The 17706-nt window shown below is 38.4% G+C and overlaps 1 protein-coding gene across 1 annotated transcript in view; it reads right to left on the reverse strand.

Moving 5' to 3' along the window:
• The window catches only part of LOC103040631 (mono-ADP ribosylhydrolase 1), an 85955-nt gene that overhangs the window by 32634 nt on the left and 35615 nt on the right, over positions 1-17706 (reverse strand). The window contains exon 3 of the mRNA XM_049484410.1: positions 4762-4878. Coding sequence (XP_049340367.1) covers positions 4762-4878 — 117 coding nt within the window. The remainder of the gene's footprint in view (positions 1-4761; positions 4879-17706) is intronic.

The following is a 17706-nucleotide window of genomic DNA, read 5'->3' on the forward strand; positions in this document are numbered from 1 at the left end:
TTTCTGCTGCTATAAAACTGTAGAACATAATATTACTATATGTCTTCTTATTAATAGTGGTAGTGTTGTGTTCTGTGTTGTAAATTTGTGGGGATGGATTAATTAATTAATAAAGCAAAGTATGAGTACGAGTATCCTGAATGGTTGCTATGCTACTGATGTTTGGTTGACAGGTTGTTGATATGATATTGGTAGGTAATTGCTAAGATACCCTGGGTGGTTGCTTTGGTGTTTGGTGTTGCTAAGTGGTTGCCAGGTGACTGATATGATATCCAGGCAGTTACCATAATGTTGCTCTGTGGTTATGGGCTAGGCAGAAGCTGCTCTGTTTCATCCAGGTGGTTGTTATGTTGTGTCAGTTTGTTGCTTGGGTGTTGCCAAATGGTTGCTGTGGTACGTAATGTTTATAGCTAGATGTTGTGTATTTGTATCATTGTTAGATTTAAATGTTTTAATTCAATTAATTCTCATAAAAATGAATGGAAGATCTGTATTCAAGCTTTAATCAATGGATTAGACCGATTAGTCAGCAGTTGGAATAATATCAATATCTTAAAAAATGGGGAACAAAATTAAATGTGAACATCTAAATAAACCTGGGTGTTTGGATTTTTTATTGTCTATAGTTTACTAATAGGCTATTAATACTCCTGACATGTTTGCACATATAGTTTGTTTAATAAACAATTCTAAATCACTAAATCAGTCTAAGATTTAAAGACTCACTGAAGTGCTTCTTAAAGAACTGGACCTGAATCCAGAACCTGCGAGGTCAGAGATTTACACCCCCATAGAGCAGCTCTTCTACAGGCTAGATTTTCACAGTAAAAAGCCTGAGTCAGTAAAGGTAGTTATGGGGTGACCATGGTGCTGCTTCAGCACTTCCTGACCACGGCTCTGAATTCTACCTGCTCCAGTGCAGACTGCACTAAGCCTGTCTCTCGCTCTCCTCCCTCAGACTCACTGTTCAAACAGCGGAAGATGTCTGACACACTGCAACGAACAAAACACTAATCACACACTGATAACACACTCCTACAATTACTGCTAATACAATATTTACCACTCTATCCCCTGAGAGGCCGCATGAGAGAGAGAGAGAGACAGAGAGACAGAGTGCAAGAGAGAAAATAAGAGTCATGCAGACAGAGGAGATTTAGTGAATGAGAGTGAGAGGCAAGAAAGTAAAGGAGAATAAGAGAGTCAGGGAAAGAGTAAAGAGGACAGAGAGATACAAGAAGAAAGAGAGAGAATGCAAGACAGAAAATAAAATGAGAGAGACAGGGAGAGAGTGAGCAGGACAAAGAGAAAAGGAGAAACAAGACAGAGAGAGCAAGAGAGGAAAAAGGGAAGAGAAACGGGGACAGAGAGGTGTACAAAGAGAGAAGATTCAGTGAATGAGAAAATAAAAGAGACAGAAAAGGAGAATAAGAGAGAAAAAAAAGCAGGACAGAGAGAGAAAAGAGAGGGAGGGAGACAGAGAGAAGCAAGACAGAGGAGAGCAAAAGAGAAAGAAGGAAAGAGAGTTAGAAGGAGCGAAAGAGAGAGAGAGAGAGACAGGACAGAGAGACATGCAGAGAGAGAAGATTTAGTGAATGAGAGAATGAGAGAGCACAACAGAGACAGACTGATAGATAGAGAAAGAACGGACGATAGTGAGAAACAGGAAGAGCTTAAGAGAGGTGTGGAAAAGAGAAAGAGATGAGAATGAGAAAGACAGAGAAAGATAGAATGTGAATCGGTCTCGATAGATGGAGAAAGAAGAGATGATAGTGAATAGCACAGAGATTGAGGAGAGCAAGAAGAATGAGAGAGACAGTGAGAGAAAGACAGAATGTTAATCTGGACAGAGAGAGGAGGAAAAGTGAGAGAAAAAGAGTGAGAGAGAGATAAAAAATAAAAGATTAATGTTTAAAAAAAAAAAAAAAAACAACCGATGAAGGACATTTCCAAGAGAGAGACAGTCTGATATACAGCAGAGTATACACTCTCTCTCTCTCTAGGTAAGGGGGGGTAGGGTCATAAATTAGGCAGGGAAATTACTGCTAAGTGTGCGAATAAATTAAAGTGTGCTTGCTTCTGTAAACACTGTCTGACTACATAATTACTGAACACACTCTGGAAGAGGAGGAGAGAGAGAGAGAGAGAGAGAGAGAGGGGGGGGGGCAAGGGAGGAAGAGAGCAGAAAGAAAAACAGGTTAGCTGGAAAGTGGAGGCAATATGCATGATTACCACAATATGAGGCACAATGAAGGCCCCACCTGCACTCACTTAAACACACAAGAAGAGAATGGAAAGCTTGTTTTTACAATGAAGATCCAAACACTGCTTTTACTGGACAACAGGAGCTTTTGTCAGGCTGCTTTTCCCTTCCATGGTTTTCTGTGTTGTTCCATAGTAGTAAGAGAAATAGCCTTTAAAACAATCTGTAATGGTCACCTATAATTTACAGCTCTACAGCTATTAAGACCTCCTGAAGAGAACTGAGTAGAGAACGAAATTGCATGAGTGTCCAGAAATGAGTCTATGTATGGAAGTAAGTTGCAAAAAAAAAAAAGTCTCTTTTGAGCACAACAGGGAGGAGCTGTTAGAATCTAATGGAACTATGCAGTTTTGGACAAAAATAAAAGACCACTTTAAAATGATGAGTTTTTTTTTTTTATTTAACCAAATTGAAAACCTTGGGAATATAATCAAGAGGAAGATAGATGATCACAAAAACTGGTGTGTAATACTGGTGGAGGAGAACATGCCAAGATGCATGAAAACTGATTAAAAACCAGGGTTATTCCACCAAATATTGATTTCTAAACTCTTAAAACTTTAGGAATATGAACTTGTTTTCTTTGCATTATTTGAAGTCTGAAAGCTCTGCATATTTTTTTGGTATATTAGTATAAATGCCCTAAATGACAATGTTTATTTGAAATTTGAGAGAAATGTTGTCCTTAGTAGAGAATAAAACAGCAATGTTCATTGTACTCAAACATATACCTATAAAGAGTAATATCAGAGAAACTGATACTGAAGTGGTCTCTTTATTTTTTTCCAGAGCTGTATATGTCTGAATATAATGATGGTATGTGTTACTGTTTACAATGTTAGAATGAACAGATAGATTTATTGTGGAAAACTACAACAGAAAGAAGGCTCTAGTACCTTGTTGGTCCACCGCTAGCATAGATGCGAGATACAGGCATACATTCCTAATGGTATCCTGCTACATTTTCCCCCAAAGATGTTGCAGCTGGGCCTGTAGACCATGCATACTCTGTGTCCTCCCCGATTTAATAAATGCTTGATTGACAACAAATCTGACAGCTAGGCAGGCCAAGAAAAAGTTAAAATCAGCCCTTGCTGTGTGTGGTTGAGCACTATCCTGCTTAAAATTGCAGGTGAAAGCCCTGCCACGAGAGGCAACACATGGGGCTTCAAAATGCCCCACACATAGCAATGAGCTGTTAGTAATACACCCCTCATAATAGGGGTGACCCACTGTCATATGCAGCGGCTCCCCAGGTCATCACACCAGCAGTTGGGGCAGTGTCTTGCTCCACAGCAAATGCAGGAATCCGAACTTAAATCTGAACATCTTTGAATACCAAACAGAACCTGGATTCTGCATCAGTAAATGCAATCAATGCAATCTAGGTCTAGCTCGTAGGAGCTCAGGTTTCTCATTCACAACGCCACTGGAAGTGAGACGACACGCCTATAAACAAATTACAAATCTCCCTGCATACTGAGGTTTGCAGAGTTCTGTATGTCTGTCTTAAAGGCACAAAAATATAGCAATATAATACAATATAGCCTGCTGAACTCTTTGATTACACTTGGACTCTTTATGTTACTTGTATTCTGATAAGATTTTAGCCACATGCATTTACATTTGGTAGTCAAATGCTTCTCTACACTATGATCTGACAGACCACCGAATAAAGTGGTTTAAGTGATTGTATTTGTATTTGTTTTAAATCACCCTTAGGTGTGTTTACATGTTTTATGTGGCTTGGCTTAATCCAGATATAATCCTGATGTTTAAGATGACCAGGTGTGAACAAGGTCAAAGAACGCTAAAAGTCCTCAAGACAAGTGACCTTTTACACTCTCCTAGTTTAATGATCAAAACATTGTTTACAAGCTCTTACAATCTGCTTACAATCTGTTCATATCAGGCGCTGACCTCGTGTCTACACAGCCGCAGAGAAATTTACACTGAAGGACACTGGATTATACTTCAGAATGCGGGTTTGTGACTGAAAATTGAGAAATAACGCAGTAAACGAGTCACAGAAGAAACTTTGAAGGACTGATTTTTCCTGTTTTCCACTATTAATCATTAATTAAAGAGAGAGATGACACTGTAGTTTTTAGAAACATAAGGATTTATTTGTTAATAAATATATGCTTTATCCAAACAGGTGTTTGTGTCATAAATGCTGGAACTTTTTTCCGGTGCAAGCTCAGTGCTCAGCGGAATGTTTAGACAATATGCACGCGTCAGTCTGTGGGAGGCGTCAGTAACCAAGGTAAAACGGATAAACACTTTAGAAATGAGTAGCATTTTTGGATATTTAAGGTTAAAAAGATAAAATGTCTATATGTAAAAAATTTACCAAATTAATCGTGAAAATCGCCCAGCACTAAAGGAAACCTTGGCTTTTAAACAGCTATAAATTCTGATATGTGATTGTATATACAATGTATCCATATACACTGTATTTGAGTGAAGAGGTACATGTGTGCAGTAAAGTCACTCACATTTGGCTGGCAGGTTGTACGCTCCAGTTATTTTGGCCTTCCCCGTTTCACACCCTCCCAGAGTGGAACATTCCTTCCTCAGGAATGGACCTGCACCGCTGTGAATGGCTCCGTCCACTGTAGGGGGAGAAGAGATTTTTAAAAACCTCCAGAATGTTAGGGAGAAAACATGTCAACAAATCAGCAGACAAAGATGAGAGGGCTGATGCTGGCGAGACATCTGGCTTATGGGGTAACAACGCAATTCCACAACAGCTCACACATCAGACATCAGCCGCATCATTGTAAAAAGTGCTCTAAATGTGAAAACGACGTCGGCTCCCGGGGCGTTCCAGGCAGCCTCTGTTCTCCTGCTCGCTCCAGGACGCTGTACTGAAACGTCTGCTTTCTCTCAGAAGAACTGATAGCAGTGTTTTGTTGGAGCGCTCGAGGGCCTTCAACACCCCGACACTTAAAGAGCACTGCGCTCTGAATCTATAAGAGAAAGAAACTGGGTGATAACGAGAGAGAGGGAGAGATAAAGAGGGGGGAAATACAGGAATAGAGCAGAGGAGAGAAGTGGGGTTGATTGAGAGAGAGAAAAAGAGAGATGGAGAGAGATAGAGGATAAGAGGCTTGCTCTCTCCCTCTCTCTGTCTCTCTCTCTTAGGACATGAAATTGAGTGAGAGCTTTATCAGAGCAGAGGAGGATGAGAGCAAAGGAAAGAGTAGAGAAATAAAGATGACGTGAAAGTGGTGAGGAAAGATGGCCAGAGGGAATAGACTCGCTTCCCGTGTAATTGTAACACACACACTCACACACACGCATGCACGCATGCCGATTAAACGCAGACTTCTTTTTAGCAGGTGTTAATTGGCTCTGCGCTTACCCAACTGGGGTCTTTGGAACATGTGGAGGGAAAGAAAAAAAAAAACAACAACATGCTCTTTCACCATATGTTTTTTTTTTTTCCTCAACAAAGACACACACCCACACATATACACACACACACACACACACACGTCCACACACTTTATGATATATGTACAGAAGTCATTAAAGTCATTAACAGCTAGTCTCTATTCTGGTTTCTAATCCTGGTTCACTCGGATCATCTCAGACTAAGAACCACAGAGTGATGCTGATGAAAGGGCTTCTATCATTGGCTAAGCTGGTCACCATGGCAGCCATTAGTGGAGACATTTGATTGGATCAGGCACATCTGCTTGCCCATGTCAAAAATCCCTTGACACTGAAACACACACTCCTTTCCCTTGCTCTCGTTCGTGTTCACCAAACTGCCTACAGTCGGCTATTTTACCACAACCTACAAATCCAATGACAACACACACACACACGAATATGAGAGGAAAAAATTAATACTTAAACAAACGTACATTAATGGTGCCTCTGTCTGATGCGTTATTGCTAGCTGTATATTTTATCTTGTGGCATAGTCAAGTGTTTGAGCCTGATGGATCAAATTTAGGGGGTTTCATATCGCCAGTTTTTGATCCAGTTTAATTTGTTTAATTTGTAAGGTGTGAATACAGAACTCGTATGCAAAACAAGGACCAAAACAACTGCACCCAAACCCATAAGAGAAGGTGAAATTGGTCTGGTCCCAAACTAACTCTGCAGGGGTTTGTTTGGTGTGAGAATATGACCATGCAATTAGCTGTTTTCTGCAAGTACAAGCTAAATAGCTCCTGAAGCCAGTTTAACCTAATATACTGACTGATTATTACCGCTTTGAACCATCAGTGCAGTTGTTCCATAATAAATTGCACAGTAAAATACAGATTAGTTCAGAACACACAGACCTTCTTTTTGCATTTACTTTTTCGGTCCTGCATATTTAGCATATTTTGGATTGCATATTTTCACTACGTCTGATGCATTTTGGTGTGCTGGGATTTGTTTTCTGTATGAAAACAAACTAAATTAAGAGAAAGTCACTTCTTTGGTCTAAAAATCAAAACTAAATGAAAGTTCCTAATTAGCCATTTTATTCATAACTTTGAATGAATGTGCTTAGCACAGAAAATATACTTCTGTAAAAAGCCACTTTTATGGCTGATCAAATCTGCTTTCAGCAGGAAAAACTGGCATAACAATGAACAATAAAAATGTTTACTGTTTATAGTTCACACAAATTCACTTCCATTCTGGAAGCTACTGAATGTACAGAATTAAATCTAACCCATTCTGAAGAACTGAGAATGGTTGTGTTTATTTAAGGCAATGAATTCCATAATTAATAACACAACACATTTACTTGTGAACACTGTACCTGCAAGAATTATCCTTTCTGTTTAATTTTTATAAGATGTCAGCATTAACTCTATAGTGGAAATGTTCCTAAGTAATGTATTCGCTCACCATCCTCTGCATTAATACAGATTTAATTTGTCTTGCCTTATCTGATGTCCCTTTTAGAAACTTTGAAATAGTTCCATGAGTCCACACTTTTGTCCTTTAATTACAAGCAAGGGAAATATTTGCCTATAGTGATCAACCTTGAACCAAGCAGTTATTCCGTTAAAATAAAGCAGAATCTTTCATAAATGCACACAAACACACCGGAGCTTCAGTACATGATGGGCTGTGTGGAACACCTCAGCAGCACCAGCTATTTCTCATCCTGCTCACGGATCAGACCAACTGCAGAGCTTTCTGACCGTGATCCACACAGCATCGCTAAATTACTACCTATTCAGTTATTACGACGGTCTCTCTCTCTCCCTCCCTCTCTCTCTCTATTTCCCCGTTTCAGCTTTCATCCAGAGAATAATACCATAAATGTGGGGATGGAAAAGAAACAATGGAGGTCTAATTCACGTCTGAGATACGCCACAGTCACAACATGACCCTTACAGTCTGCACACCTCCGTATTATCTCTTCATCTCTCTGTCTCTCCATGTTCTCAGCTCTGATTCTGGTTCATACAACACAGTTATATATAAAACTGCAGTAACTGTAAGAGAGTATATGGATAATTCAATCATTAAAGGAATCTTTGTCTCCAGGATTTAAAGTAATCTTACAAAATATTTCAAAATGTTACGAAAAACAGGTATTAAATGTTTGCAAAACCAAAAAATGCAAAACAATGTTTTAAAATCATTAATTTCTAATCTTTTTAATTTAGTTTTAAATGATTCCCCAAATCAAACTTTTTGCTGCAATTTGCTGCACAAAAGATAAAAAACTGCTCAATTTGTTATAAAAATTTAAATCCAATGTGTATGTTCATAATAAGTTAAAAGGCATATAATACATAGTTCATATACATAGCATTCATATTTACTCAGTTTTGCCCATTTTAAACAATAAACTGCAATCTCTATCATTCCCATTATTAGCACAAAGGCCTGTAATTTTGGTAATGATTTTTTAATGTAACACCTGTTTATATGATAATCATGGATTCACAGATTGTCGGGGGAGCGCATATGAGCCATAAGAGAAGACTGACATTTTAGTGTCTGGAATTATTACAGTAATTTATTAATTTATTCCTAATCATTGAGCAGATTTATTCAGCATCATTTCCATCTTTATCATTATTCATATTGTTATATAATTATTGATGTAGCTGAGTAGCGTTACATGACCTAAGGTCAATTCATCTGAAACAAGGAGAAACGATCATTACCGCAACACAGGTGTAGCAACAGCAATATCATTTTAATGGTTAAAATTACAGTTAAGTACACTGTGTCTTAAAACTCATTTTAGCAAAATTTTAGTGTCATTTATCTGGGAAATGTACCAGCTGAATAAAGAAACCAAGATAGGTATTTGTTACAAATACTATTTGCGGGTAAAAGCAATACTGAAAAAGTGGCTGAGTAAAGAATCCCCAACTCTTTCTGATTGGGTTGAAATTGTTCAGGAGATATAAGTCATTGAGAAAATTACCTTTTCATTAAGACAATCGGCTAAAAGATTTGAACCATACTGGAGAAACTGGAAATCCTACCTGGCTCTGAGCTGATTAACTTCATTGACTCATAAATTGAAATTCACATTTTAGACCTCCATGTGTTTTGTGTCTACTTAATTTACTTAATATAACTATATGTATAGCATTTAAATGTCCCTTTGAAGACCCTTGTCAAATGCCTGATCTGCCTTCTCTGTTGTTTTGTTTGTTTGTTTTTTGTAAGTTAAAACAGAAAGTAAAAAAAAAAAAAAAAAAAAAACATTTTAACAGTCAGACACAGTTGGTCGTGCTTAAGGGGAACTTCCAGGCATTAGACTGTGTTCATGTGTTGGTTTAAGATTGTGGTTGTAGTGGTTCTGCTGGTGGAGCTTTGTTTTAATCCTGCTGATGTTTGAAGTAAAGGGTGGGCGAGAGTCTCCGCCAGTGGAGACGCCATGTAAAGGGAGAGCTGTTGCTCACTGGTTGTCATTTCAGCTTTTTTCTCTGTTCTAATACAGTTTCTCAACAAAACTAAGATCTGAACACGTTACACTGCGCCAGATGACACTACGATACAGAGAGAGCATTAATATACTGAATCCGGTACTGTATATAAAATTGAATTTATGGTTTGGACTCACCTCTTCTCATTCAATGTGTTGTCTTTTTATTATGATTTTTTTACCTTGTAAATGTAATATTGAAGACAATAAAACCTATATAGGAACATTAGAGAATTAACAGGCAGAATTATTTGTAATGATTTGTTTTTACTTTAAACTTTAGATTCTTCTAAGTAACACATTTATCTTTAAGGACAAATCTGCACACTCTTGGTATTTTAATCTCAGTGTCTTCATTAGGGAGAGTCACCTGGAATAGTTTTCTCAGCATCTTGAAGGAGTTCCTGGAGGTGCTGAACAATAGTTGTTGCTTTTCCTCCATGCTGTGAACCTCCAGCTCTTCCCAAATCACCCATTTGAGTTGGGTTTAGATCAGTGGATTGTGGAGGATCAACTTTGTATACTGCGTAATTCTTTATGTGTCCCTTTATTCTTTTCATTTCTTTAATAACAATAATCTACAATGTTGATAATAAATAAATGAAATCTAATCTAACATTGAATGAGAAGGTTTTGACTGGTAATGTATGTATAAAATATGGATTACTCTTAGGTGTCTTGGTGGTCACCTTTACTAGTCTACTTCTACACTAGTACTGAACTGAACTGGGGATGAACTGCAGGGGATGTTCAGAGACTTCACAGTGTTTTTGTAGACAGAAATACTGATTAACCAGTGACTGGATCTACATTCCACCAATTGTTAGACTGCAAGTGCCAATTGCTTAAACCTTAAATAAATAAAACAGAAACAAATTATGCAATCATGAATTTTACATGATATATTCTTCATTTAAGGAACAATACTTGTAAATGTTTGTAAAATTATTATAAAAAGAAAAAAGGGGCACACATCCAGCAGGGTGAATATTTGTCATAGGCACTGTATGCTTTATCTTTCGCATTACCAGTTTAGGGTTCAGCGAGCCCCAACAGTGATATAATTTGCCTCACTTAAAATAACAAAATACTATTGATTTGCCCATGGGCCTAAATACAGCCTCTATACCATCTTCCACATTCCACTTTTCTGTCTCTCTCTTGTCAATGTGTAGAGACCCACCACTTGAGGAGATTTTCCTCCCTCCCTCCCTCTCCCTCTCTCTCTTTCTGTGTAATGTTGAGAGGCTGTGTCCTTCCCTGCTGTATAGTTTGTCCCTGCCTAATTATCACCCAGGTTCAGCAGGCCTTAACAAACCTCAGGAGTGGAGACTACAAAGAGGTGGAGAGGGTATATGTGTGTGTGTGTGTGTGTGCGTGCATGTGGGTGAGGGTGTGTGTGTGTTTGTGAGAAGGAGAAATAGATAGGAGGGTAGGGAAAGAAGGAGAAGGAAAGGTATGGGTCTGAAGAGAGTGTGAGGGCTTGAGAGAGAGGGGGAGGAAAAGAAGGCGAGTGAGAGAGTATGAGGGTATGTGAAGATCTAGAGGAAATGGTGTGTCTGTAGACATATGCCTGAAAAAAGGAAGGACAGTAGAAGTGAAGATGAGAGTCTGGATTGGATGGGTATGAGATCTGAGATCAAAGAACACCATAAAATTGCTCTAAAACAGGCTATGAGCATCAAATCACACTAAAACCATTTAACCATGGCTATTCATTTAGCAAATGCTTTACTGAACCTCTTATTTTTTTATAACAGTAAAACATGCACCACAATATCAGTGAGTGTAAAATGATGCCCAGCATTACTAGTGTTAATATTTGTCATTGTGTAGATGTTTTCTGGCAAATTTGAGGGAAAAAAAATTGATAGCAAGGGTTTCCTCCTTGCATACCTACCATAAAAATCTAACTAGTTTGGATTCTTTCTAATGTAAGATGCATATGATTAAACATAAGAAAGAAAAACTTACTAAACATAAGCCAGCAACGGAAATGCATTGCATTAATCACAAACTACAGAGTTATCAATGATCCTTATGTAAGGAACTGAGTGAAAGAGTAAATTTTTCTATTGCATATTGAGGGGGGACTGAAACAGCCACATCTTGGTGGTAAAATGACAAAACTAGACAAAAGCCCTATCCGGACGGGGTCCTGGGGTATTTTTCTATTTTATGGGGTCCTCTGTGATTTTATTCCCGTCCGGAACAACCATGAATGTGTTTTTTTTTTATGTTCTCTGAGACAATTACAGGCTGAATTAACTCTGTGGTTGGTAATTTTAGTCCTGTCCGAACATCTCTGAGTTTCATCACTTCGCATTTAATAAAATAGCTATTTCTCTACTGCAACACACCGTAATTACACTTTGGGCGTGCGTTTCCACCAAGATCCACGTAAACACAACAGTGAGTGAAAACCTGTCACGTGACCAAGAAAGCCAAAAACGCACTGGTCCTCCTGTTTTTTCAATTGCAGTCCAGATGCAAGAGTTTTATCACTGAGTAGAAGTGTGAAATATTTTTCACATACGTCCCCCTGAGAAACTAACCCTGTCTGTACAGGGCTAAAGTCGTAGGTTGGAAGCAGGTGCGCCACCAGGCTTTCTGGTCTCCTTAAAAAGATCTCACACTAAAGCCACAACCCTCCAACACCTACAGACCATGGGTATAAACTGAACATGAAATGTGACCTAAAGAGGCAGCTTGGAAATACCCATGCCTGTATACGTTGTGAGTTGTTATCTTGTGATTGAGGTTGAACATTGGCCAGCATGCTTATGGTAAAGCAGCACAAAAAATCAGTTTGAGCGAGGCCTGAGTTTTTGTGGGCATTTAACATTCCTCGATCCACAGTGTCATTTGTGTACAGGAAATACGCCACAGAAGGCGTATTCCCATTACCATCCACAGTGGACAGCATTGCAATGGCTGGTAAGAACTGTGACCAGCAGCATCCATCTAAAATAGTGTGAGAACAGATAAGAACCTGTAGCAGAAATCACATCCACTTTCAGTGCTGGAGTCCCACACTCAAAACCTCAGCTTCCAAGTGACTTGGCAAAAGCCATAGGACGCATTATTAGTTTTTGTGTGTCAAAAACATCTAATAGTAAATTCCAGTGTGTGCAGAATGTTAAGTGCATGTCAGTGTAGAACACTGCAGACATGCACTTAACATTCTGCACACACTGGAATTTACTATTAGATGCAAGACTGATACCCCCCATACGGAATGTGCTAAAGGCTGTACGTTTAATGATTAAATGCTTGCACTGAAAGCTCCCTTAACATAAATGAAAAGAATTTAATAATTTTTCTTCTTTTCATAATAATAAAAAAAAGGTATTCCCAGCGAATCGCTGCAATTATGTAAACTGACAAGTCCTTCAGCACAGTTCTGCTCACCTCCTACTCCAGCTGGTTAAGCAGGCCTCTCTTGGGTAGAACTGATTCACTGGTTGGGCTATAGTGATCAGGAGGCAGGGCTGCTAAACCTGAACCTTAATCAGTGGGGCTGTGAGCTAGACATCAGACAGGGAGACGAATCAGGGAAGTGATTCAGCATGAATAGTTTGCTAAATGTTTGTCTGTATTGATACGATGCTGGTGTAAAGAGGGGTAAACTGTAAACCAGTCAGAGTTTCCAGTAAAGACATTCAGGAACTAAAGTCAGCAGGGAAAAAGCAGAGTGTTGCTTTGGATTAAACTCACAGATTAATTTAAATCATTCACATACTACAGCCACCTTTGTGTGTGGGAAAATCTGAGAGACATGTCTGTTTTCTTTCTTTTTGTTGTTGGAATCTGAGGCATGTTATTATTTTATTGTATATTTTATGGCTTTGCATTGACGCGCCTATTCAGAGGGGCTTACATTTAATTATGTTCCACAAGCAGGAGAATGTGAAGTTAAGAGTTTTGGCCTCTTTTTAATGTGATAAGATCTGCTTGTCTCGCTGGAGAATCAAACCCCAGTGTGCTAGACGGAAGGTGTTGGTGTTATCCACTACGCTACACCAACCACAATTCACTGTTGGAGTTCCATTCAGGAAGCAGGACAGAACTGTTTCATTACTAGAATATTTTATTGTGAACAAAATATATTTGTGATGATGACAATAATAAAAATATCATTTTTTAAGAATCTGTCACTGACAGATTGATAAATATATCTGTCAAAACATTGAAATAAATATTGTGTATCATGACAATTCCCTTATATTGTGATATATTTTTTACCATTTCAACCAGTTCTATTGACAAGCTTATAATCACAAGCCACTATAACTGTCCTAACCCCCAAATATGGGGCCACTGTTTGAAAGAGAAGTAGGAAAGGAAGAAGAGAGAGAGAAATAGGAGATGATGTGAAGGTATAAACGAACAAAAATGAAATATCAAAGGTCACAACTAGATCAATTCCATTTGCCTTCGTCAATTTGCTTTGTAGTTGAGACACAGCATAAGAGCCGGTCAATACTGAACTAAACCATGTCTGCATTTGTCTTGTGTGTACTGTGTGTGTTTGTGTACTGTGTGTGTTGTGTGTGTATTCTGTGTGTGACGGAATTCTGATCAGTAGGAATCTAAGGCGTAGATTTATCACTGGTATTGATTAATGTACTGCTAGGCACTTAACACTGACACACACACACACACACAAAGTACTGAGTCAACACAGTTAGAAATAACGGTTTATTTGCACAGCCCTCCACTTCCATAAACTACAGAAAATTCATGCAGATTGAACTCACTCTCTCTCACACACACACACACACACAACCATAAGTAACCGCCAGTGTCACCCAACCAATGTGAACGTCAGCTTACCAACTGTAGCACCCACATGAACTTTCACTCTGTCACCATGACCGCACCTTCATTCAGTTCCTTCATTTAAAGTTTCATTCAGACTGTATTGGAAACATTAGTCTCCAACAGCAAACCTTTTGACTAAAACTTAAGCTAAAAGCTAAGTTTTACATCCATTCTTTCTGTGATGCCGTTAAGGCTGGTTTCTGAATGAGCCAAACCACAGAACTCAATCAGAAATAACATATACACACATAAGCACCTATCAATCTGAAGAAAGATCCTGTTGGAACAGTGAACCAGAATGAGGTTCAGAAAAGGTTCAGTAATGTTAGGCCATTAAACTGCTTGTAACAAAGACAAAAGGTGATCTGGCATCGTACAAAATTGCACCCCACACCATAAACCAGGTGTTCTGTTTGTGTGATGCATGATGTGCTTGTCTTGGCACTGATGACAGCTATTCTAAGCCAGCCCATGATAGTCACAAACACCACTATTGCAGTCTTTGTGTTAAGCATAGCCATTGTCCTGCGTAGTGCAGCCGTCTGCCAATGGTGCAGGCCCTAACAGGATGACTCACGGAGCACATCACTGCTCACTGATTATCCACAATTGTGGCTGTTCCCCTCCATGGTGCGTATAGATCACGCAGATCCTTCATTTTGCTGGTTCGTTCTTTTTCTATCAGCCACAAACATTGAGCTATGGTAATATCTGCAGTACCAGTATGACATACAATATGTTGATAGGCCATTCTTCTTCCTGGAGCTCTATAATTCAACCCCCGCTCTAACTGCTTTCAAAACGTTCTCCGGGGCAGATTCCACTTGCAAAGGAACCTACCAACACAACAGCACGTCAGAATGAAAACATTCGCAAAAGGGTGATCTTATATAGTCAGTCAGGTACAGCAATATGGCCCGTCCTTGCTTACTTCAGAAATATGAAACTTTAATCATTTGAATGTCTCAATGTCAAATGATGGTGGGTACAAAGCGTCATTCATGTCTGTTGATTCTTTCTGGGTGCACCTTTTTTTTTTATATGAAGTTTATATATTTTCTGTTTTACATTTTCTGTATATCCACTTCAGTAAATACTAACAGACAAACTGGTCAAGTTAAAATGAATTAGGGCTGGTTTTGTGCCAAAAACTACAAAAAGGAAGATTCTTTGGTAATAGAAAAACACTTTCAATTTAGTATTTGCAATAGTTTGCATAAAATTTTTTGCTAAATGTACTATCCAGGCAATTAAACATATTTAAGCTATACATAAACAATAAAGATGTGTAGCTTATTTTCCCATCAAAGGACAAGCAGAAACTCCTAGCACCTTGCACCACATAAGTGTCAGATCCTGTGTGAAAAGATTAGCAATGCAGAACGGCTCCAGCAGTCCACGTTCACAGCATTGCTTTTAATCTAAAACAGGCTTTAGAAAGAATTAATGAGTAAATATATAAATTGTGAAAAAATAGGATCGGTACATTTAACGGTAAAAGCCACACCGAGACTAGCACATCCATATTCAGCGTGCTCCTACTGAATCCATGAGCTTATTTACACTTGTCACTTTATGCACCTCATAGCTGGCTAATGTCCAGATAAGATTTATCCAATTCCATTTGCACCTAACCACATAAACGTGTCTCTGTTAGACAGACAGAAATCCGATTTGCATCAGTGCTGCTTTTCCTGCATTACAGTCCTCCGGATGTCAGGCAGTGTGCGTACAATGTGTTCTTGCTGCTATGCATTTTGAAAGAAGTGAAGTGAGAAAGTGGACCTAGATTTTCTAGTGATTATGGTGGAAAAGGTGAAAATAGCTTGTTTATCTTGTCATCTGTGCTCAGCTTTAGAAATGGAAAAGCTCATTATACAACACCACTATACAATCAGTATAGGCTGATTAACACTTTCCAACAACATGGGCTTTCAGTAAGCACATTCAGATTTCACCTATCCTCATTAAAAAACAGGTGTGAACACACCCAAAACAAACTGTAATTGGACCGTTGTAACCTTACTTAAGGTCAGAAATTGTACAATGGGAAACCATGTGTTTTAGTGCGGTGGAAATAAAACCTAACCACTCTACGCACTGATGTTTTTATTTAGGGGGAAGTAAATTCATATTGCATCTCCTAATCTCTTTTGGGATGCATTACAGGCAGAAGTGTAAATATAATCCAGCTAAAATACATCCAGATGGTATGTGGTTTTGAGTAATATGTAAATAGAAGGTGTAAACAAGCTCGTATAGTTGTTTTTGGGAAGGAGTAAGGATAACATATGTTGCTTAAAGAAACAGTGGCACTTACATTTGGCTCATCCCGGGACACTGCCTATTTGTTTTTCTAAAATGTACAGTAAAAATGCATGTAATTTTTTTTGTCAAATGTTTTACACCAAAATATTAAGTCTGCAATCACAATTGCAGATTATTTAAATACAGAAGCAAAAGTAGAATCAAATATGAGATTCCAGAAGCAAAACACTTTAGCATCAAAATCCACAAACACACAGTTATGGCCTTATATGAATAAAACAAGTTTATAAAGAATCAAATTTTCTTGATTAAACTCCAAGACAAAGCTAACGACAGGCAGAATCTAATGACATGATGAGCTCAAAATAAACCTGATCACTCTGGTGCTTTATGGAGGTCTTGTTAGCGGGCTTGCAGGTGGCTAGGCAGAAAGGTGACACGTTGTGTGAATGCATTCACAGTTAATCTCTCACACCCCACTCAAGACAAGAGAAAAAAAAAACTGTTTAGTTGTTATTGTGAAGCTCTTGAGACATGGTGAACTTCAGACCTCCAGCTAACAGTGAAAGAGCAGCACTCAGATAATTGGCCTCCAAGTTTTTGGTCCCTGCGGCGTTGCTAAAAGCTGTTAACATCCTTTTTGGAATTTGTTGATGTTGGTCTGCAAATATTAAATGAGAGATGCAGGAGCGCTGTACAAATTGATGTCAAACAGAGCAAGCGATGTCAATAAATCTCTTAGTAATTAGTTACACCTCGGAAAGTAAATTTGCCTTGTACACCAACATGATGTGACATTTAGAGAGGAATATTTGGAAGTGGCAGTAATCCAGAATTGTTTTGTGAGGTATTTTTGCTTTCTAGGAAAGATGAAACTGCTGTTTAATGTAAACACTCTTTTTATCATGTTCTCTTTTAACCTGAACGAATGCCCTCATTGGCTGTTTTTCTACTGCATTTTTTTTGTATTTATGTCCATTTTAAATGACATTTTAATGATGCTCTGGATACATGAGCTGTGTGACATATTAGGAGCCGCAGCTTTCATTAAGAGCAGCATAAAAAAAAAAAAAAACTTATAATGATAATGAAGGATCCAATGTGTACATCCTTCACTTGCATACATATCCAGAGATTCATTACGCACCAGTTAGGACTTCACAATATGGTGAAATCAGCAGAAATGCAAACGGCTTAGAGCTACACTTTTAAATGTAAGTAATGGGTTTAAAAAAGTCAAGTAGTTTATGATACCAATTTCAAAAAGACAGCAGTTTGTAGCAAAACTTATTTTTTTTTTCTTTATATATTTCAGAAAGCAAGAAGCAGCTGGATCAGTTTATTAAACTGAGGGTGAAATTTAGGGTCAGCTCACTGGATCCAAACATATGGCCAATATGACAAGATCTGCAGATCCTTAAAAAGTCTAAAATGTAGCCAG

This window comes from Astyanax mexicanus, chromosome 10 (assembly GCF_023375975.1).
Source record: "Astyanax mexicanus isolate ESR-SI-001 chromosome 10, AstMex3_surface, whole genome shotgun sequence".
Classification (NCBI taxonomy): Eukaryota; Metazoa; Chordata; class Actinopteri; order Characiformes; family Acestrorhamphidae; genus Astyanax; species Astyanax mexicanus.